The 23,602-nt window shown below is 39.8% G+C and overlaps 1 protein-coding gene across 1 annotated transcript in view; it reads left to right on the top strand.

Moving 5' to 3' along the window:
* The window catches only part of kntc1 (kinetochore associated 1), a 144,673-nt gene that overhangs the window by 33,580 nt on the left and 87,491 nt on the right, over positions 1-23,602 (top strand). Inside the window, exons 22-46 of the mRNA XM_057831191.1 lie at positions 2,400-2,519; positions 2,583-2,726; positions 2,796-2,891; positions 5,642-5,745; positions 5,815-5,917; positions 6,844-6,978; positions 7,049-7,168; positions 8,945-9,017; positions 12,205-12,272; positions 12,337-12,566; positions 12,635-12,792; positions 12,932-13,032; positions 13,120-13,264; positions 15,931-15,987; positions 16,056-16,219; positions 16,287-16,391; positions 17,086-17,214; positions 17,291-17,407; positions 17,467-17,576; positions 17,641-17,815; positions 18,430-18,519; positions 19,731-19,896; positions 20,815-20,873; positions 20,944-21,139; positions 21,213-21,286. Of these exons, the coding sequence (XP_057687174.1) occupies positions 2,400-2,519; positions 2,583-2,726; positions 2,796-2,891; positions 5,642-5,745; positions 5,815-5,917; positions 6,844-6,978; positions 7,049-7,168; positions 8,945-9,017; positions 12,205-12,272; positions 12,337-12,566; positions 12,635-12,792; positions 12,932-13,032; positions 13,120-13,264; positions 15,931-15,987; positions 16,056-16,219; positions 16,287-16,391; positions 17,086-17,214; positions 17,291-17,407; positions 17,467-17,576; positions 17,641-17,815; positions 18,430-18,519; positions 19,731-19,896; positions 20,815-20,873; positions 20,944-21,139; positions 21,213-21,286 (3,039 nt within the window). The remainder of the gene's footprint in view (positions 1-2,399; positions 2,520-2,582; positions 2,727-2,795; positions 2,892-5,641; positions 5,746-5,814; positions 5,918-6,843; positions 6,979-7,048; positions 7,169-8,944; positions 9,018-12,204; positions 12,273-12,336; positions 12,567-12,634; positions 12,793-12,931; positions 13,033-13,119; positions 13,265-15,930; positions 15,988-16,055; positions 16,220-16,286; positions 16,392-17,085; positions 17,215-17,290; positions 17,408-17,466; positions 17,577-17,640; positions 17,816-18,429; positions 18,520-19,730; positions 19,897-20,814; positions 20,874-20,943; positions 21,140-21,212; positions 21,287-23,602) is intronic.

Below are 23,602 nucleotides of genomic sequence, written 5' to 3'. Positions count from 1 at the left end.
ATCAATTTTTTTTTTGATTGAAACAACATTTTTGATTGAAGTCATGTAATTTTGCGGTTGGACCACATTTTGGCTAGGACATTCGTGTCTTTATTATTCATTAAAAAAATAAGTTGCTTCAAACAAAAAAATATATATTTTCAAAAGAAAAATCACTTCAATCAAAAATTTTTAAAAATTCAATCGTAGAAAAAAAAGGTTTGAATGTGAAAAAATATTTGAGACTCAGAAATTTGCATTTGAACACTTTATTTTTCATTCAAACTGTTTCCTTTGATTGAAGCAATGCTTTTTGTGTTTGAGCCATATTAGGGGTAGGACATTTGTATCTAAATCATTCAATCGCAATAAAAGTTGTTTTAATCAAAAAACTATTTTTAATCGAAGAAAAAAAATCATTTGCAAAAAAAAATATATATATTTTTTAATATAATTTTTAAATTTGAAATATGTATATTTTTTATTGAAGTCAGGGCCGGCCCAGCCTATACGCAGACTATGCAGCTGCTTAGGGCCCCTGACCACTAGGGGGCCCCCCAATCTGGCAATTGTTTAATGATGTTATACTTGTATAGCGCTTTTCCACCTTTCAAGGCGCTTAAAGCGCTTTACACTATCTTTATATTCTACTTTGTTTACTACAGTTTGCTTTATTTGACTTTTGTGAGTTTTGATACTTGATTACAAACTTAAAAAAATAAAAGTTCTTCCTTAACTTCTTTCTTTCCTCTTTTTGAAAAAGGTTTGGCGCTATCTACTGTACTGACAGTCATTTGGGGTGAGAAGTTTGAAGTATGCAGTGCAACAAAATCTGATTAATATACAAATTATGGACGTATGTATGGGTTTCACAGTACAATGTGACGAAATGGTGGGCCAAAAATATGGGCCCCTTTGCATTATTTTGCTTAGGGCCCCCAAATGGCCTGGTTGAAGTGTCACTTTTTTTGAAAAGCAAAAAGTTTTAAACTCTTTTGAAGTGGAAAAAGTTTTGAATGCACTTTTTTTCGATTGAATCATTTTGACACAAAGATTCAACTTCAACGCTAGTTCCGGTGTGTTTGAGTGGCAGGTGACTACGCCAATGGCATAAAAGTCTGAGGCAAGAATAATGGCCACCAGGGCTCCATCCAGCCATCGGAGTCTGCTGGAGTCCAAGCCGAATATAGAAATTACAAATATACCACCATACGTAAGCACACTGCCTGTACTTTCTTTAAGGGGAATGAGCATAGCCGAACAACGCGTCGTCAAAGCGGGCTATAAGACTTTAATTTTTTTGTTTCATTAAAAAATGAATAAAGCAATGTTGTTTTTAGATTTTGATTCTCTATAATTTGTACTGTTCTTTAGTTCTTCCTTATTTAACTTACTGTGTGGAAGTCTGGGGAAATAATTACAAAAACTCATTGGAATCTCTATTCTTCAAAAAAAGAGTAATACGTATTATTCATAAGAAAGGATATGTGGACCATACTCATTCCCTTTTTTTGGATTCAAAGATTTTAAAATTTGCTGATTTGGTGCATTACCAAACAGTACAAATTATGTTTAAGGCAAAAAAATAATAAATTGCCTGGTAATATTCAACAATTGTTTAATTTAGAAGTGCCTTTACTCTAAGAAGGACATTTAATTTCAAAAGGATTAGGAACAGAACAACTATGAGAGGTTTCAGTGTATCGGTTGTGAGGTATTTATCAATTTTAGAGAATGTTTAAACAGTCAATATTTCAGTCTTACATGTGCGAACCTGTGCAATGATGGTTTTTGAAGTTTTTGTTCATCTTTTTTTGTTTATTTACTTATTGATTTAGTTTGTGATATTGATATCCATGTACAGCATGTATAGTTTTGAATTATATGGAGGTGCGTCTTATGTATAAAATTTTGAATGTGTAGAGGTGGGAACCTTTTAAGCTTAGCATTTTCCTCACTCCTTTTTGGGTGTTTGTGGTCTTATTTCATTTCATAATTTTTGTGTGGATTTTGAGGCTATTAATTGTGTCCTAACATCTGAAATCAAATCAAATCAAAAAACGATTTTACCAACATGGTCAAAATTACGTCAGTTATCGTAAACCATCTCGGTAATGGTAAATTTTTGGTGAACCGCCTGGCTCTACTTCCTCTTTTTTGGGTCCCTTCCACTTGATTTTGGGTCGACTCAATACTGTGTCACTTCCAGGTCATTTTGGTCTATTTCTTATGTGTCACTTGCTGTAAACTCATTGGCTGCCACTGACGGCGCTAAACGTCCAATCGGTTTGAAGCTGAGGGGGAGGGGCTGGCAGAAAATGAACCGATTCCCACTTCAAACCAATTGGGCGTCTAGCGCCGTGAGTGGTGGCCAATGGGTTAAAAGACCCACAATCACACTCATAATTGGCTCTTTGCAGGATGGTGTTTGCGGCTCAGAAGAGGTGGAGAACTTGCGCACCTTGGTGTGCAACCTGCGTCAGCTTCTTCACCTTGACGCCAAATACAATTGCAGACTCTCGCTCTCGCTCGTCGAGAAGGTTTGTGCGGTGTCTCCGTCCCCCAATTGGAAAGCTTGTCCGTCACGGCGTTTCTCACGGTAGGGAAAGGCAGCGGGCGTGGCCTTTCTCATGCTGGACAAAGTGGCGGCTCCGCCGTTGGTGGCCGCCGCCGTGAAAAACCACATCCTTCCGTATGCCGAGGAACAAGGCCTCGCTTTAGACGAGCTGCTCCTACATTACATTAAGGTGGGAACCGCACCGACACCGTCAAGCGCCATTCCGACGTCTCCAGCATTTGTCGTCATTTGAATTTAGGAGATGCTGGGACGTCACAGCTCTCAAACCAACACACTGTTCACTGCGTGGGAAGCCAAAGCAGTGGCAGTGCTGGGATGCATGGCTGATACAGACGTAAGTCATTAGTCTCTTTTTTTGCCAACGTTACTTCATTTGCTGCTGTTAAGGCACTAGGCATCAAACGAATTGGATATCTATTCGCGATAAACTCATTTAAATTATTGGCAGAAGCGCGTCGATCATCGTCAATGGCACCGAAAGAGCAAATGTTAGATTATATGTGCTCTCATCGGGATTAATATGTGTTATATTATTTTGAAGGAGATAATTTACACAGTAAAGATGCACGATAATACCGGTTACCGATAATTATCGGCCGATAATGGGAGTTATGACGTCACACATATAATCCAGATTTTAAAAAATTCAACCGATAATGCAATCCGATAATTATATACTTGATTTAGCCTCCAAATGTGTGCAATTTTGTCCAATTCTGCACCGCCGCCTTCTCAAACCCTCCTACCTCTGAAGCCCCTGTCGCATGAGTGACACGTTACACGACATGGTTGAGGCAGTTGGATATCATGGCGGCTCTGTCACCAGCCGTGGGTTGATTTTTCCGTGTGTGAAACAAAGGACGCTCTCACCATCTGCAAAACATGCACTGCAGAAGGTCCACGAGGTGGAAAGAAACCGTCCTCATTCAACAGACTGATCAACCATTTAAAGCTGCACCCCAAATATTTTTGGAACAAATACGAGGCTGCTGCTAGCACGTAGCCTGAAGCTAATGTAAACAAACATAAACTAAGTTACGAGGCTTTTAGCGATTGGAGACGCTATTGACGGCAGCACCGCTGCCACTCATCTCCGGTTCAACTCATTAAGCACCACGGCCAGACTGAGGCCTGGCGCGGGTGCTCACTTTGTGGCCGGATGGACTGAAAAGCACAGGCGGGATGAGATGCCAGGTTCGGTTGAACGAGAGACTTTTTTTTTTTTTACCAAAGTGACCAGAGAGCCAAAGCCCCGGATAAAAAAATTATGCAGTTTATACGACCACCATTCTTTGTGAAAAACATGCCGATCAAATCAGTTTCAACACGGACATTTGGAAAAGTGATGTCAAGTGAGCATTCTTATCATGATGGCACAGGAGTTAGATGATAATTTCAACGTGTACCAAACCACACTCACAAGAAGTCAGTCGGTCAGTATAGTAATGCATTCAGTACGCTGTAAATTTATAACATCTTAATCAGATCATTTTTCTGAAATCTAGTCAAATAATTTTCTCCATCTTGTTTTGAGTGTTAAAGGCTAGTTAGCAGATGAATGCCCCAAATATTACGTTCTTATTAAGTCTATATATAAAAAAATGGTAATTTTTCACCTAAATCAAGAAAAATTTGCTATCAAATACTGTTTTGAACCATACCTATTCTTGAATAAAGAACATTTCTGACAAACAAGGATTAAATACAATAATTTATTGCTTAAAATAAGGCTGTTAAGCTTATTTTCAGTTAGCTATTTTTCTTATTTCAAGAATCTGAGTCAAATAAACTTGAAGCGCTGGCAGATAATTTCACTTATTTCCAATAGATTAGATTAGAAAAGAATATAATATAGTTTTAAGGAGGTGTGTTTTTGCTGTGTAGTAATGCTATATATGTTAGCTTACTTTTATTTTAAAGGGACTTTTGTGCATCTTATGTATTTACTCTGTTTACCAATACACAATGTCAGGCAATCCGCCATTATTTGGATGTTGGAATTTACTACTTGTTTGATGTTGTAATAAAGAGCAATAAATTCTACTTTTGCACAGTAATTGTAATCTTGTGTAGGGCTGCAGCTATCGATTATTTTCGTAGTCGATTAATCGATGAAGAAGTTAGTTCGAATAATCGACTAATCGGATAAGGAACATGAACAGTTAAAATACCTGAGCTGAGCCTCAAACGGTATAAAAAAATAAATGAGAATCTATGTACAACAAAAGAACAATTGGCTAACTTACATAGCAAAAAGGCCGCTATCTTAAATGCTACAAAATGGTAACGCTTTTTTACAATGCTCTTAACAAATAGTTCAGACTCATATTCTCACAAAAAAACGGCTAAATATACCAATGAAATAAATTACGAATGCATTACAAAGCCTTAGCCCAAACAAAAACTTAGCTTACGTTGACCTTAACAGGGAGCAGTTGGACTCAGCCATGTGAAATGAGGCAGACCAGAGGGCAGTGTATCCACCCAAATCAATAAAACTAAATGTAAACACTTTTAAAATAAACCATTACAACACCACTTTAATTAAACGAATACTCGAAGCAATAAAATTTAATTCGAATAGTTTTTTTCTAATCGAATACTTGAGTTAATCGATTAATCGTTGCAGCACTAATCTTGTGTATAAAGTACTTAAACATTTTACATATATCTTTTATTACAATTATCGGCTTGACGTTATCGGTTATCCGCTGGAACGAGGAGGAAACTATCGGTTATGGGTATCGGTTGAAAAATGCATTATTGTGCATCACTAATACAAAGCATACTTCCGGTTAGTACACGTTGAAGTTTTGAATCTTTTGATGCACTTTGATTTATTGCATGAGATTATTGTGACATGTGATGAGTCCAACAGTTATTGAGTTGTTCCAATACTGTGATGAAGCAATAAAACTCCAGAGTGAAAAGCCATATTTTATTCGTTCTCCTTATTGGGTGAATTAGGAAGTTAATTGCCAGACAGGATGGCCAACGAGGCACAGAGCGCAACAGTAAATAATCAAAAGACATTTGATTTGGGTTTTTTTAATTTAGTAAACCAAACATTTTTTTCCCTCTCAGCTGATGGCAGACGCCGTGCTGGAGATCATGCAGAAAGCAGTGATTCCTTGGAGTAAGCTCGTGGAGGAGCTGGTTCAGCGCTACCTGGAGGCGCCCGGACCCAAGTACATACCGCCCCTCCCCGCCCTGCCGTCTGCGGATTTTTTCTGAAGCGCCGCTTTTGCCGTACGCAGGTGTGAGCTTTTGCGCGAGGGCTACCGGCTGATGGAAATCCGTATGATTCTGCGGGGCTATGGGATCCGCACTTACAACATCGCCAACAGCGCTCAAATCATGGTAAGAGGCAGTCAAAAGATGGACCCTTTCCATCATTAATAGACAAGTTTGCCACTTGGTCTTGAAATCCTTGAAAATGCATCAATTCTAATGTTGTCTTTTCAATCTTTTCTGTTAATTCGAGGTGACTTTTGGGTCATTTTTAGACAAGGCAAGGCAAGGCAAATTTATTTATATAGCACAATTCAACACAAGGCAATTCAAAGTGCTTTACATCACATGAAGACCATAAAAAATCACATTTAAATTAACACAACGTAAAAACCAAGACAAAAGATCGCATTTAATCACAGAATAAAAATAAATAAATAAATAAATCATAATAAAAAAAATAAATAAAATTTAGGTGACTTTTTATTTTGGGTCATTTCTGGGTGACTTTTTATTTTTTTTGGTCCCTCCCTGTTGCTTTTGGACCATTTTTGGATCACTTCCTATTGATCTTGGGTGACCGACCTCCTATTGATTTAGGGTGATTCCCGGGTGACTGCCTAAAAAAATTCATTACTCCCTGTTAATTAACTTCCTTTTCATCTTGGTGCATTTGTGTTGGATTTTTTGTTGATTTCCATCACTTTCTATTGATCGAGTGACATTTTCGTGTCACTTCTGTTAAATTTGGGTATTTTTTGTGTGTCTTCTTGTTTATTTTAGACACTTATTCATTTTGGGACATTTATGGTTGACTTCCTGTGTATTTAGTTCACTCCCTGATGATGTTGGGGCAGTTTTGGATCACTTCCTGTTCATTTTGGGGGATTTCAGGGTGACTTTGTTGATTTTGGTTACTTCCTACAGATTTTATGATATTTTCAGGTCACTTCTGTAGTTTTGGGGGGAAAATAAAAAATGGCCAAAATAAATGGGAATTCACCCAGAAAATGAATTGCATCTGTTGCGAAAAATGACAATTCGGTCTGTGTCAGGTGGTGGTGAACTACATCTTGAAGCGGGACTCTCCCACGAGCCTGCGGGACGCCCTGAGCCTGGTCCGAGCGTGCAAGCTTCCCACCTGGCACGTCAACTACCTGCATGCGGTGCGGCTCATCGGCCGAGGCGAGGTAAGCCTGGGTGCCGGCCAGCCGGCTGGTTTTCCCCACACCCGCTTTTTTCAAGCGCTCCCTTTGGCAGAGCGACGCATCCGCGGCAGCGCTCAAGAGTTTGCCCGCCGAAGAGGTGACCCTCGTGATGGAGCGCCTCGCGTCCTGGGCCAAGATAGCGCTGGAAGACAAAGTTTGCTTATCCCCTGATGTGAGTTCAATAGTTTTGAGTCACACAGACCAGAAAGAATTAGGGAAGAGCACAATCACACAGGGCGAAGGGGGTTGCTTATCACACTTACGTTTACCCGACCACCAGTGTTGTGCAATATCAGTATTGAAAGTAAAAAATGCAATTTCTGGAAAAAATCCGTAGGGATTCTTTGCTCTCTCATACAATAGAATGGAATAGAATAGACCTTTATTGTCATTATACAGTACAATGAAATAGGCCACTTCCTGTAGATTTTTGCTCACATTTATTAATTTTGGGCCACATTCTGATCATTTCCTTGTTTTCTCATTCGTTTCCATTGATGACACTAGACATTTAATCCATTTTGACTAGGAAGGGGACGAGTGAATCGTCGTTCATTCACACATAGTCAAAATGAATGTCCAGTGCCGTCAATGACACCCAATGAGTTCATTTGTGGCATTTACAGGTCATTTCCTGTTAATTTTGGGGCATTTAGGTCACTTCTTGTTTATTTTCAGTCATTTCCTGTAGGGCTGCAGCTATCGATTATTTTAGTAATCGATTAATCTATCAACTAGTTCGAATAATCGAGTAATCTGATTAGGAACATTTAATTAATGCAGAATAAATTCTAGGAGATAGAAAAACAAAGGCTTGCCAAGTTTGCACTTTCAAAAGAGCATGAAATGTGAATACAAAATAAAATTCCTGAGTGTTTCTTCAAACTATGCAGGATTGCACTTTCTTTTAAAAATAAATTAAAATACCTTTTTACCTATACCTATCTTAGCCTCAAACAATATAAAAAAGAAATACATTAGGATCTAAGAATAATAAAAGAACAATTGGCAAATTTGCATGGCAAAGGTCCGCCAACTTGAATGCTATAAAATGCTAAGGTTGTTTTTCCAATGGTCTAAACAAATAGTTCAAACACTTATTCCCACCAAAAACTGCTAAATATACCTATAAACTAAATTACGAGTGCAAAAAAAACCAAACAAAAAAAACATTTGCTCAAACAAAAACTTACCTTTTGTTGGTCTTAACAGGGAGCAGCTGGATTCATCCATGTTAAATGAGTTATGTCATATTCACTGTTGCCTCTATAGGGTAGTGTATCCACCCAAATCAATAAAGCTAAATGCAAACACTTTCAAAACAAAGCATTAAAACGCTACTCTAATTAAATAAATCCTCGAAGCAGCAAAATTTGATTTGAAGCTTTTTTCCAATCAAATTACTTGAGTTAATCCCTACACCACAGGTGTCTTGTTCATTTTTGGGGCATTTACAAGCAACATCCTGTTTATTTTGGTCATTTCTGGGTCGTTTTCTGTTCAGAAATGAACAGGGTCCAGGTGACCCTGGTATGTCCCAAATAAATATGAAGTGACCCAAAATCAGCAGGACGTTACCTGTAAATGCACCAAAATTAACAGGAATTGACCTATAAAAATAGTCCCAAAATGAAATCATTGGCGTTCGTTCATTTGCCCCTCCCACGTCAAAACGGATTGGATGTCTAGCATGTCCAAGGTAAATGCCCCGAAATTTTTAGGAAGTGAACAAAACTCTAAAGGAAGTGACCCATGGCAAAGAAAGCTAAGCATCCCCAGGTACTGTCTAGTTCTAAGATGTGTTGATGGAAAGAGTGCAAAAGTGACAAGGAACCCCTTTTTCCCTTGTACATGGGATGGATGTGAGCTCTTTTGGACAGGCAAATCTTAGGTGAAGCTTACTCAGTAACACCTTGTTGAGTTGAGCCTGTCTGATTGTCGGTCACAGCACGAGAAAGAGAAGCTCGTCATTGGCCGGGCGATGGTGGAGGCGCTCAAATATCAACGCGTCATACACAAAAGTAAGTCGTCTACCATTTACTGTCATTTGGAGATTTTTTTACCAGGCCTTCTGCTGTGGAAGGAAAAGGTTCACTTAAATTACTATGGGGGATAAATAAATTATCAATCTTTCCCTTTGTATCTGCCAAAACATGTATGGTAGGCTGATCAAACACTCTAAAATGTCCCTAGGTATGACTGTGTGCGCGAATGGTTGTTCGCCTCCTTGTGTCCTGCGATTGGGTCTGTCAAAGCTATCAACGCTTTCGATTCAGTCTATGCTAGCTACTATCTAGCTATCAAGAGTTTGATTGCTTTTCACCTATAGACAGTACTTATTGCTTGCCCCTTCTGTTTTAGTAAAAAGAATACATTTTATTTCTTGGTGCTTTTCAGAACTCTTAAGGTCATCTTACAAGATAAAAAGTAAAAATACACAATTTCAGATATACCCGTAAGAACATGAAACACAAGTAGGAAGAATGGAATTACGAGGAAGAAGCCTGTCTGAATAAATATGAACAAAATATAATATATATTTTTAATATATTTATATAAAATATAAACAAAGTTTTTTTTTCTCAGCACAACGTCATCTACTTGTATATGGAATTTTATCATACTCTAACCTATGACATGACCACATTAGGCAAAAAAAAAAAAAAAAAAATCATCAAATTGTAATGAGGAAATTGTACAGAAATGAAACATAACTGTTTAAAGAACATGCTTGTGTGCAGTTGTTTGACTGTATCGTTACGTCTAATTGGTATCATGGAGTCATGCCATTACTGGTGCGACGTCTCATTGGTGAAAAAGGTAGTCACTGTGCTGTGCTGGCAAAAATAAAGTCAAATCTTAATATTTAGAATAAAGAGGAAATATATAATGACTAAGTAGCAGGGTAAGACTCGCATTTCTTCTTCACTAATTTACTCAAGTAAAAATTAAAAGTATGGCTAAGTAAAATTACTCTTGGAGGTACATTTTTCTTAAAAAGTTACTTGTAAATGTACAGTAACACATGACTACCCACCTCTGGTGAAGAACCATAGAACCAATTGCAATTGAATTTTTCATTCTTTCATTCATTGTCCGAGCTGCTTATCCTCACGAGGGTCACAGGGGAGCTGAAGCCAATCCCAGCTAACTATGGGCAGTAGGTGGGGTACACCCTGAATTGGTTGCCACCCTATTACACGGCACAACGAGACAAAGAACCATTCAATCACCCACTCATACCTACGGACAATTTAGAGCAGGGGTCCCCAAACTTTTCCCTGTGAGGGCCATAGTTTGGGGACCCATGATTTAGAGTGTTCGATCAGCCTACCATGCATGTTTTTGGGACGGGGGAGGATACAGGAGTCCCGGAGGAAATCCACGTAGGGACGGGAAGAGCATGCAAACTCCACACAGGAAGGCTGGAGCCCGGATTGAACCCTTGGTCTCAGAACTGTGAGGCGGACGTGCTAACCACTCTGCCTCCGTGCCGCCACCAATTAAATTTTGGTTGGTGATTATTCATTCACAAAAACATTCTGGGATACTTAAATTCTTTATTATAGTACAAATGAACAATAGATAACAATAATAAATCACAACTGAACAATGAGGTCAAATGCTGATGGCAATAACTAGTGCAAAATAATGGAATGTAAACAGATTCAGAACACTGTGACTTCACCGTTCCAACAGGATTCAAAACAGTTCTTACTTTCTCTTTTTGTGGTATGACAATATTGTTCTATAAGTAAGCACCAGAAGGGTGAATAAATAAATGTCACGTATCACTGGAGTAAAGTACGTGAAAAAAAACTTTATGATGCACGTTACTACGACGCTACGACAGAGTATTAGGACCAAATAAATAGCTTTTTAATAAAAAAACGAGATTAAAGTCATAATATTGCTACGAGAGAAAAAAAGTATTACGTAGGGGTAATGTAGCTGTGAACAGAAAGCACTTAACAGACATTTACCTTCGTTGAGAGCTACGACGAAGCATTAGTATGAATCTTGAAGCAAAATAATAAGGATTTCCTTGTTTGTAAAACATTGTAAAACACAAGATGCTTTCAAGATTGGCGATTTTAACGGAGGCGGCAATGCGCTACGTAAAGTACATAGCTGCTTTTTCAACTACATTAGCCCGACATTACCCCTAATCTGTCATAGGACCCACATATGTAAAGGCAACTTCAATAAAAAAATGTTGTTATATGCACCTACGATCCGCCAGCTTGTTGTCTCCTGTCGTCTTCCAAAATTATACCAGGGTGACGGCGCTTCAGGTGTTCATTCAGGGCCGACCTGCTGTCGTGGTATGCAAGCTTAACATTATTACAGAGACTGCACACGACAGCATACTCTCCTTTGTTTCATTGAAATAAGTCCATGCTTTGGTCACTCTGATGCGCTTTTTTGGCTTTGTGCCACTTTCTCCGCTTGAATCCCGAGCGTCTGCCATTCTCAACTTTCCACGCATATAATTTTTTAAAAACCCTTTATGAACCGTCGACAGGATGGTATGCTCGTTGACGCATTTACGTCATCGATGACGTCAACTAGTCGGGACAGCTCTACTATACATACAGTATATTCACAGTGTTTCATTATTTATGATCATCAAATGCAGATGTTAAAAAGCAAAAATAACATGCGCTTTTTTACACCAGCAATAGAAAAATAGTCCCTCAAAAAGATTGTTGACATGAAATTCCTTCTCACTTTTGTCTCTGATGAATTCTCTAACTAGCTTTCATATGCGCCAACTGCAAGTTATTGTTCAAAAAGTACTCTTTGAATAACAAATTATAACAAGATACAAAACATAAGCGAAAAAAATTGAAAATAATACACGTTATAAAATACATTTTAGAAATACAGGTTTCGTGTTGTCGTGATATCCCAAGGCTAGGCAAGACTAGCAATCAGCTACAGTACTGTTGTTGCGATGGTAAAATTTTAAACTTGACACTCAAAAAAAAAAAAACTCGATGTTTCCAATATACATTAATAAACATATATTTTTTATGAACTTTCAATCCCATTGATTATGATAGATGCCCAATCATCCCTCTGCTGTCAATTGAAGTAAGTTTGTCACAACTAAACAATCCATTTGAACTGGGAGGACAGGCAGCGAATGGATGACGTCCATTGCCGTCAATGGCGGCCAATGGAGATAAACAATTTCTCCTGCAGATGACGTCCTTAAAAGCATGACGTGTGAAGAGGATCTCCTTATGTTCCAGGCTATCGCCCAGCTGCAGGTGAGAGCGGCATGCACGTCGGGCGTTGAGTCAAGTCTTTTAAACTCTGCTGGCTTTTCTTCAGGAGTGTTTTGAAATCTTCACTTCCCCTGCGGAATACGAAGATCCGGAAATCAGGAATGAGGTCTGGGAACGTTGCGAGGCGGTGGCCGAGCACGAGCCTGGCCCCAGGACAGACGCTGGCCTGCGCCGCCTGGCCCGCACGCTCCGTCGGGGGCCGCAGGATCACCTTTCCCATTTGGCTCTGGGAGCCTTGGTGACGGACCGCGTTTCCGAAGCCCTCGCCGTCCTCGAGTACGTACGTACGTCTGCGCATGTCTGGACCAACTGGGTTTTTCATATTTCGTCTCATCTGATCGTAGCGAGCTGTACAAACACCACATGGACGCGGACACGGGAGAGGCTCTGTTCAGCGCCGCCAGAACTTTGTGTCGGATGCTGGACGCGATGGCGGAGGACGCCGACCTGCCGGCCACCGTCTACCAGCTGGCCTGCCGGGCCGCCACACTGTGCCACCCTGGTAAATAAATTCATATGCTTTCTGCAGTTTAACCCTTGATAGGGAATTGTCATTTATGAATAATATTTTTTTAAAGGACCTTAAAGAATCACTTGCCCCATAAGGTGTTTGAGGGCATCTTTGTTCTTCCTGATTCCAGACTTGTTGCTAGACTGTTTGGAGCTTTGCAAGTCAACACGGCTCTCCATGGATATTTCTCACCAGTGCCAATTGTCTGACGACTACGGCTTCACCCAGGAGGTCAGTATGACTTGTTTGGGCTATTCCTCTTCAAGTTGAAGTAAAAAAAAAGGGATGTTTGAATTTTAACTAATGTGTGTGCTGTAGCATTTGTCTTTGGGCACTGAGAAAGAACCCTACTGCGAGTGGCTCTTCCAAGATTTCTTCCATGAAGATTGCATCGTTTTGGACCCCGTCTCCGTCTTGCCCGTACACTACCAAATGACCAACTGCTTGATGCCCGTCTCCCAAGGTAAATACAAACATATACGGGATATACACAAGTCAACTGCTGTTTTGCATTGCTTGTTCAGTAGCATTGCACCGACATTAGTATCGGTATTGGTACCGATACGGCATTAAAAATGCCTTATCTGTATTGGGGAGTGACTGTGCAATGTACTTTTTGATACACATCAAAATGAGTTTATCACCAGAAGACGTATATGTTAGATACCTCAAGCCAAGATATCACGGTTTCATGGTATTACGGTATTGCACTTACTGCTCTTAAATATGTTACTTCGAGATATCTGGGTTAAAAAAAAAACCAAACAAAAAAAAACAACAACCTTTTTTCCATTGAACAGGATTTTTATTTTTCAAAACATGATAAGATATGTATAGTAGGGTGAAAAGTTAAAGCAGGGGTCCCCAAACTACAGCCCGCGGGCCGGATAAGGCCGGATACGGCCCGCCTCCACATTTTGTCCGGCCCCCTGAACAGTTTTTATTTATTTATTTTTTTTTTTAACCTGTGTTGTTTATTTCCTGGCTTTTTCTGTGAAGAACCCAGAGAGGGTTATTTGGTTATTATCTATTTAATTAATAGTGTTATAATATAATATAATATAATTTTTATTTTATTTACTTTTGTTCCGTGAAGAATCCAGAAAGGGTTATTTGATCGTGGCTTTCTGAAAAACAATACATTTTTACATTTAGGCACTCCTTCAATCGTCACACTTTTTCTGTTACAAACTGACCCCGGCCCCTCATCAGAGAAATGAAAAGTTATGTGGCCCTCACAGGAAAAAGTTTGGGGACCCCTGAGTTAAAAAAAAAAAAAAAAAACATCCTTCAGGTGAGCCTAAACCAGTGCTTCTCAATTGTTTTCTGTTATGCCCCCCCAAACTCTGCCGCCACTGTAAATAGTATCATTTGTCTATAATATTACTATTATAAGTACGCCTCTGCCTCACATTGTGTCCTTTTTTTCTATTAGAGAAAATAACAGAGATCAACTTATAAAGTATAACTTTATTAACATTGTTTTGTTTGTAACAGAAAAGACAACACGCATCAATTTGCCTGAATTAAAAAAAAAAAAGGTCAAATCCAAACTGTAAAAATACACTCAAGGTACATTTTTGACCATTTGATACTGAAAAATAAAATCAGTAAATAATAACAAAGTCAAATCGATTAGAAACATTAACTCATGAGGACAATATGCCAAAAAATTTGACCGAAAAAACAAAACTGAATAGAAGAAAAAAAAAAGTCTTTGGACAGAAGGACAGTTTTTATTTTCGCTGCTCACAGTATCACCTCCAGTTTGCAATGGTGTGGGGTTATTTTGCACTGAGCATGCTAACAGTGCTCACTGGTTTCCTGATATAGCACTGACAAAGCGGGACGATTGTTGGCAATATTCGGCACGTTTTCGCTGAAAAACAACCAAGCAGCTTATCATTGAGATTGGGGTCTAATGTCTTTAAGTGACGTCTTAATTGATTTGGCTTCCGGCTGTCCGCCAAAATCATTTTTAGACACTGTAAACCAATTTTAATCGTTTGACAGCCCTAATATATATATATATATATATATACTGGACTGTCTCAGGAAATTAGAATACACAATATTCTAATTTTTTGAGACAGTCCTGTGTATATATACAGGACTGTCTCAGGAAATTAGAATACACAATATTCTAATTTCCTGAGACAGGATTGTCTCAGGAAAATTAGAATACACAATATTCTAATTTCCTGAGACAGTCAGGAAATTAGAATATTGTGTATTCTAATTTCCTGAGACAATCCTGTATATATACACAGGACTGTCTCAAAAAATTAGAATATTGTGTATTCTAATTTTCTGAGACAGTCCAGTATATATATAAAACGCTATAACGGTAACGCTATATAAAACGTTGTAAGATTAGTCACCAATTTGTAAGGCCATATGCCACTATTTGTAAGATTGCCAACAGTCTCGGGTTGACAGGCATGGAAACCATATCAAAACAAAAAATGTATTTCCCTCCTCATCTTTTTACATTTTCAAACATTTTTTCAAAATGCTCCAGGGAGCCACTATGGCAGCGCTAAAGATCCGCATGCGGCTCTTAAAACATGGGTTACCGACCCCTGCCTTAGGGCCATGTTGGTAGGGGCGAAGTATAGGTATTGCATGCTTCCACCTTGAATTGAAATTGGTATCATACTTTAATTAGGAACTTCTTCCTCTTCCCGACATGCACCTTCCAACCAATGGGTTTATCTCTAGTAGACGTCCAATCCATTTGAAGCAGGAGGGTGGCGGTGAACCAACATTCGTAAATTTGCCACCAGCTCTCCCCACTTCCAATAGATTGGACGTCTAATGCCGTCAATGAAAGCTAAGCAGTGTCTGACCAAGCCACGACAGCTATGACTTTACATTCAAGTGATTATGCAGTCCTCTTGTATTAAAGGAAAACAAAAATAAATAAATAAATAAATAAATTATAATGAAAAATATTTTTAAAAAACGTATCAGCATTGGCCGGGTGTCAAAATTGGTATCAGGAGCCCAAAAATATCGGTGCAACACAGCTTGTAAGCATGAATCCTAAGAGGCTGCAAAATACTGCCCGTATATATATATATATATTTTTTTTGTCTTTTGATGAATGGTTGTTTCCCGTCCTGGCAGATGAGCCAATGTACCCCCTGGACTGTTCCTGCCTCCCACTCTGCTCATTTCAAGACGGTGGGTGCGTCGAGTCGACGTTCCTGCATCCTTGTTCCGGACGCTAACTTTTCCGGCGGGGGTCGCAGGTTCCGACTACCTGCGGCCTCTGCAGGGTCCCCTACGCCACATTTTGCAGCAGTTCCAGGAATGCGGTCAGCTGGAGTCAGCCCTCGGGGTGCTGCTCCACTGCTACGCCGGGTGCTTGCGGCACATCACCTCCAACATCATGGACCCCAAGACAGCTGCCCAAGTAGGGGCCGTCTCTCCGTTGCCTCCTGTCCGTCACCATCTGCCATCTCATCGTGCTTTTATTATAGCTTTACGAGCCACAAAGGCTGAAAATGTACAACGTGACCTTAAAGGAAGTGCACAAGACTGCCGCCTCGTCCCTGAAATCCATCGCTGTGGCTCTGCTTTACAAGGTGACTGATTTCAATCTGCTGATTGGAGTCATTCTCAAATGGCTGTGCTTGAGAGAGGAGGGCTGCCTCTGTCAGTGGCATGACGTCCAATCCATTTTAACCTATCTGTCAAAATGGATTGGATGTCTCGCGTCTTCAATGGAAGCTACTACGGGAGTTCATTTTTGGGTATTTCTTGGTCACAGGCTGTTCATTTTGAGGACATTTTCTATTCAGTGACCCAAAATCATCAGTACAGTAAGTGACCTGTAAATGGCCAAAAACCAACTGGCAATGACCCACAAATGCTGAAAAATCAACAGGAAGCGACAGAAAATGAACAGGCTATCACCAAGAAATGGCCAAAAATCAACAGGAAGTGACATGCAAACGCCACAAAATCAAAAAGAAGTCACCCAGGAATACCTTTCAAGAAACAGGAATTGGCCCAAAATGGGTACGTGACCAACAAATGTCTTAAAAATCAACAGGGAGCGACCTGAAAATACCCCCAAATCAAAAGGAAGTGACATGGAATGAACAGAAAATGATCCAGGAATGCCCAAAATCAACATAGTGAGCCAATATCTACAGGGGTTGCCACATTGCCTCTTCAAATGGATTGGACGTCTACGAGTGATGAAGTCATTCAAATTTGAAGCAGGTGGATTGGACGCCTAGCATGGTCAACGGCATTAAAAGGGTGTTGTCATAGGTGCTCAATTGGAGGACGGTGGATGTGGATTGGGCCATGGGGCTGTGCACGCTTCTCTCCAAAGAAGAGGCCTTTGAAATCCTTTGGAAGGTCATCTACGACACATGGGAAAACTACTCCAGGGCTTTGGTAAGCCGCCGCTTCGCCTCCTCTGCTGCAGCCGCTGCTTTCCTTTCGAGGCTAACTCTAGTGGCTCGGCATCCAGGCGGCGGCCAGGATTGGGGCCCGCCTTTGCCACTTGCACAATTGCACCGAGGAAATGAACAAGTTTCTGTCCGCCATCACCGACGCCCAATGGGGCGTCCTTCTGGCCGAGACCGAGGTAAGTCTGCCGGCCGGCCGACGAGTCAACCTTCCTTGCCCTCTTTGGTTTGAACGCAGGTTTCCATGCGACCTGTCTTTCTGCGGCCGCCCGAGGCCAAGGGCGCACTGATCCCCGTTCTGGTGGAGAACAAGCGGATGGATCCGGATGTCATCCTTCAGTACTGCAGGTACGGAAGATGTCACCTGTGCTGGCTTTTTTGCCCGCTGCTGACGCTCGCTCTGCGCTTTTAGCGCTTACGGTTTAGACGCCGATAACGTCATCGGCCTGTACGTGGGCACGGTGCTGCTGCAGGAAGAAGACGGGGACGACGGCCACGCCCGCGCGCTGGAGCGGGTTCTAGCCGTTGTCCCCAAGCTGCGGCAAACCGAGGAGCTCGTCACCACTCTCGCTGAGCTGCTCTTCAAGGTGGGGGGGGAAAAATACTATAATCTATATTTATTTATATTTTGGATTATTTTAATTTGTATTCATTTTTCATTTTTTCTCAGTGTTTTCTTTATGTCAGCGTTTATGTTTATTTTCACTTGTTAAGTTAAATGGGTATTCATTTCAGTAATTTAATTTTTAATTAATTGTGTAAACTTGACAGTTAAAGTTTTTTTACATTATTTACTTGAGTTGTCTGATATTATCGGGTAACCAGGATAAGAGAACATAAGATTATAATGGGATACGAGAGCCGATGCTATCGTCTACCCGAAAATATCGGCTAATAAACGCATTTTAAAATGATATCGGATAATATCGACATCTGCGTTTCATTATTGGGTTTGGGCCAATTTGCATGTTGCCTTTAAAGTTAATGTAGAAGCCTTGTAGAAGCCTTCTGCCTTTGTACAAGGACTGGTCACAGCTTAGCACAGCAGTATTCTTATTGACCATTAGAAAATGATATGAACAATGACTGAATGAAAAATAATGAATTATAAACTAATACATACCTCATGCGCTGTACTGAAGCTGTGTGCTTTTCTTTGTTTTTTTTTTTTGTTTTTTGGCTTGCTCATGCACTCAATCAGCTGAGTCCGTACAACTATGAGAGGATCGAGGTGGTGCTGAAGATTTTACAGGCTGCTGATGACAATGTGCCTGGCTTTTCTGTCGCTCAGGTAAAAAGAAAGGGCCATCTGATGAAGGGGTGGACAAGTAAAAGAAAAAAATCGAAAGTACTGTTAAAGAGTAAAATAGCTGAAATAAAATATACTCAAGTTACTTAGTTACTGTGTGTGTGGGTGTGTGTCTGTGTGTGCATGGGGGGTATAAATACAATTTAACCCTTGTCTTGTGTTAGAAATCAGCACATATTTTTGCTAGTGAATCAAATCGGATCGGTAAATTAACTTGGCCTGAGTAGTATATTGTTTTTGGATCAAGAATGACCCGTTTTCAAGTTTGGGTATGTCAAAAGTAGCATTGATGTATGCATACGAAAATAATGCGAGAGTTAAAATTAATTACCCTAAAAATAATAATCAGATGACCCATATTTATAATATATATAATATTAACATATTTCCAACCAAGGACACCAATAGACGTCCAATTCATTTAAACTCGAATGAGTGGCTGTGAATCAATTTTTCCAGAAAATGGCATGTTCTAGTTTTATTAATGGTAGCATTGCAGGTAATGAAAATCTGATATAATCATTTTTTTCCCCCAATGGCCTTTCTTCGGTGCGCCGCCCAGCCAAAACCGTTTTTCACACTGACACCGTTCGGACACCAAAACGACTGGAATTCTCATGCGACGTGGGCTCGACACCCCCATAAATGACCGTTTGCTCAAAAACACAGGTTTTTTTGGGGGGGGGGGGGGGTTTCAAAACGCTACTTGTCCTCCAGTTTTTGTCCAAATCACATCATTTGTACATAAAAAAATTCTGTCACTTCTAATGGCCCTATTCGCCATTCATTTCAATGGCGGAAAAACGTCCATTCACGCCTATTGATTTCCATCCCAAGTGACCCGACATCAACAGGAAGTGACCGTGAAATGCCCCCACATCAAGAGGAAGTGACCTGATATCAACAGGAAGTCCGAGATGCCTCAAAATCAACAGGAAGTGACCGATATACCAACCATCACAGTAAAGCTACAGTCGCAATTTTCTAGAAAATGCATTTTCTAGTTTTATTATTATTTTTACTTTGTATCAGAAGTGTTTTAAAATCTAATTGAGTACTTTACCTTAGTAAAGTTAAGGATTTAAAAGGGAAAAAACCCCAAAACCTTAGATACAGTAACGAGAATAAATTATCTTTTTTCTTTTTTGCTGCCTAGGGCACCTGTTTGGTAATATGAAATTATTTCTTGTCAGGCAACGGGCTTGCTACAGCACTTGAAGTCCTACAAGCGCACGGCGCCCCCTTCAGACATGGAGCGCGCCTACTTTCTGGAGAAGGACCTGTCAGCTGGTCCCCTGGATAGTGTCAGACTGCCTTTTCACCTCCTCTTGCAGAGCACACACTACTGGAAGGTCATCAGTAAGTCAACTGCCCTATGATCAATTTGAACTCTCTGTTAAAAATCAGTCGAGAAATACTTTCACCTCAGGAGATGGTGAAATGACGCCATCAATTGAAATGAGTTTACCATTAGTAGACGTCCAATCCGTTTGAAGTGGGAGGTTGACAGAGAATCAACGTTATTTTTATTAAATGCATTGATAAAAATGGTAGTAAAGAACTAAATTAGAGTGGAGAAGCTTTGCTCTGATGGGTGGTAAACTCCTCTGGGTAACTTCCTGTTTAGTTTGTATAGTTTATAGATAGAGTTTATAGTTTAGTTTGTGGCTTTTCTGAATCACCTAGTGTTAATTTAGGGTAACTTCTTGTTTATTTTTTGCATTTCTCTTCCTTTTGGGGTATTTTTGGGTTGCCTCCTGTTTATTTTTGGGCCTTTTCAGGTCAACTTCTGCGGAGTTTTGGGCATTTCTTGCTTACCTGTTCATTATGGGTCACTTCCTGATTATTTTTTTGTATTCCAGGATCACCTCCTATTCATTTTGGTGCATTTTTGGATAACGTCCTGTTTATTTTTGGGCCTCTTCAAGTCACCTGTGGCGTTTTGGGCATTTCTTGCACACTTGGTCATTTTGGATCACTTCCTGTTCATTTTGGGGCATTTTTAGGAAACTTCCTGTTAATTTTTGGGCATTTTCAGGTCAGTTCCAGTGACGTTTTGGGCATTTCTTTGTCACCTGTTTATTTTGGGTCACTTTCTTTTGATTTTAGCTCATTTCTATATACATTTGTTCATTCACCCCCTCCCACTTCAATTGGATTGGATGTCTAGCGGCATCAACAACTGCCCTATAAAGGACTAATCTTTTTTTCTTCCCTCAAGTAATAATTAGAAATACTGTAAATTGTGGCATTTTAGGGTATGTGTTTGCATTTTAGCTCCGGAGCTGAGCGAGGAGACCTTCCCAACTCTTCTTTTAATCAGCAAACTAATGAAGGTAGCAAATGCCGGAAGAAGCAGCACTGTGTGAGAATGAAAGGCGAGTGCCGCCCCTTGTCGCCCTGCAGGTGAGCCTGGATAAGCTCTACATGCTAGCAGCCGACCGCATCTTCGAAAGTAAGATGAAGCCCTTGTTCCTGGAGCGACAGCGTGGCAAGGATATAGAGAAGGTGGCCCTGAGCGTCATGAACTTGGTGCGGCACATCCAGAACCGGGAATGGGCGGCCGCCACAGCCCACAAGCTCACACAGGAGCTGCCGCCGGGTCCGAGCCGTGCCGCTCGCGCATAACGAGGGAAGGGATGGAGGCTAAAAGGTGCCCGCCGCTTTGTCCGCAGGTTACGAGAAGACGCAGTCGCTCTGGTTCTGCTTGACGGTGGGAAAAACGTGGCTGGACGATCCCGACCTGGATGTAGGTATTTCTGCAGGGTTTGTGCGCTGGCTTCAAATCATTGAAAATTCGAGCATTTTAAAGTTTAAAACTACTATAATATGATAAATTATTATTACATAATTATGCTATTACTTTTTTCTTATACTCTAGTATATTTAAAAAATATATGTTTATCAATTCATAAAATGGTTATAAAAACTAAATTTACTAGAAAGACAATTCAGGCCTATTGATTTTGGTGGTGGCGTGGCTCAGTGGTAGAGTAGTTGTCCCCCAACCCAGAGGTTGCTCCTGGTGCTGCGTCACCAGTAGGTGGATGGCGAGATAGTGTAAAGCGCTTTGAGCGCCTTGAAAGGTGGAAAAGCGCTATATAAGTATAACACCATTTACCATTTTGGAGTATACCTCGGTCGCTTCTTGTTTATTTTGGGTAAATAACCAGTGACTTCTTGTTCTTTTTGAGTCACTTACTGTTCATTTTAGGTAATTTACAGGTGACTTCTCATTGATTTTGGTCACTTCCTGTTCATTTCGGGTCACTTTCTGTTGATTTAAGTTGACTTTCGGGTCATTTCCTATTTTGTGTAATTTACTGGTAACTTCCTTGATTTTCGTCACTTTCAGTTGATTTGGGGCATTCCTAGGTCACTTTCTGTTCATTTTGGGTCATTTCTTGTTGATTTAGGGTAATTTCAGGGTCATTTTCTCATCATTTTGGGTAAATTACCGGTGACCTCCCATTGATTTTGTTCACTTACTGACCGTTGACTTTGAGGCCATTCTGGTTTTGGGTCATTATAGTGTCCTTTGCAGGCTGGTGATGTGCTGTGAACCAATGGGGATAGCTGTTATCACTCGCCGACCTTTTTTTTGTAGAGGGTCGTTTGATTTTGGGTCACTTTTTGTCTGTTTCCGTAGCATTTCTAAGTTATTTCCTGTTGATTTGGGGACATTTATGGGTCATTTTGATTGGTTTTGGGGCATTTCTTGGTAGACCTGCACAATATGTTGTTTAAACATCGCCATCGCAATGTGCGCATGCGCAATAGTCCCATCGCAGGACGTACAATTGTTTTTTGTCTTTTTTTTCTTCATAAAAGCAGCAAGTGCATGGCTTCCTGGATCCTGCTTATCAGAGGTGGGTAGAGTAGCTAAAAATTGTACTCAAGAAAAAGTAGCGTTACTTAAAATATTACTCAAATAAAGTAGTCAATACTAGTCATCTAAAAATTACTCAAGTACAAATAAAAAAGTATTTGCTGAAAAGAATACTCAAGGAATGAGTACCCTTGTGAGTAACTGCTTATACGCTGTTACATTTTTTTAATGGTATTCTCAGAACATACAGCAAATACTTATTTTTTTTAGGGCTGTCAAAATTATCGCGTTAACGGGCGTTAATTAATTTTTTTAATTAATCACGTTAAAATATTTGACGCAATTAATGCAGATGCCCCGCTCAGGGAGTTTTAAATGACAGTACACATTGAAACGCTCACTTGTTGTGTTTTATGGAGTTTTGCCGCCCTCTGCTGGCGCTTGGGTGCGACTGATTTTATAGGCATCCATGAGCATTGAGTAAGTAATTATTGACATCAACAATGGCGGGCTACTAGTTTATTTTTTGATTGAAAATTTTACAAATTTTATTACAACGAAAACATTAAGAGGGGTTTTAATATAACATTTCTCTAATTTGTACTAACATTTTTCTATTAAGAACTACAAGTCTTTCTATCCATGGATCGCTTTAACAGAATGTTAATAATGTTAATGCCATCTTGTTGATTTATTGTTATAATAAACAAATAGTCCTTATGTACTTTATGTTGAATGTATATATCCATCTTGTGTCTTATCTTTCCATTCCAACAATAATTTACAGAAAAATATGGCATATTTTATAGATGGTTTGAATTGCGATTAATTGCGATTAATTACGATTAATTAATTTTTAAGCTGTAATTAACTCGATTAAAAATTTTAATCGTTTGACAGCCCTAAAATTTTTTTTACAATGCTTTAAAAACGACGTGATTAAACAGGCTGGCGTTACAGAACAACGGCAAGCCTGACTCTGTTTAGTATAAAGGAGTCATGTGATTATTGTGATGTCTCATCGATGAAACTGGTGGAGCTACTGTTGGTATCGCTGGCATACAAAAGTCAATATGTAGAATAAAGAAGAATGTTACGACTCTGTCGTAGGCCAAAGTAGCGGTGTAGGAGTCCCGTTTCTTCTTCACGAATCTACTCAAGTAAAAGAAGAATTGTGGTGTACTAAACTACTCTTAGAAGTACATTTTTCTCAAAAAGTTACTCAAATGCAACGTG

Source organism: Corythoichthys intestinalis, chromosome 3 (genome assembly GCF_030265065.1).
Source record: "Corythoichthys intestinalis isolate RoL2023-P3 chromosome 3, ASM3026506v1, whole genome shotgun sequence".
Taxonomy (NCBI): Eukaryota; Metazoa; Chordata; class Actinopteri; order Syngnathiformes; family Syngnathidae; genus Corythoichthys; species Corythoichthys intestinalis.
This window is presented reverse-complemented; position numbering and strand designations above follow the sequence as displayed.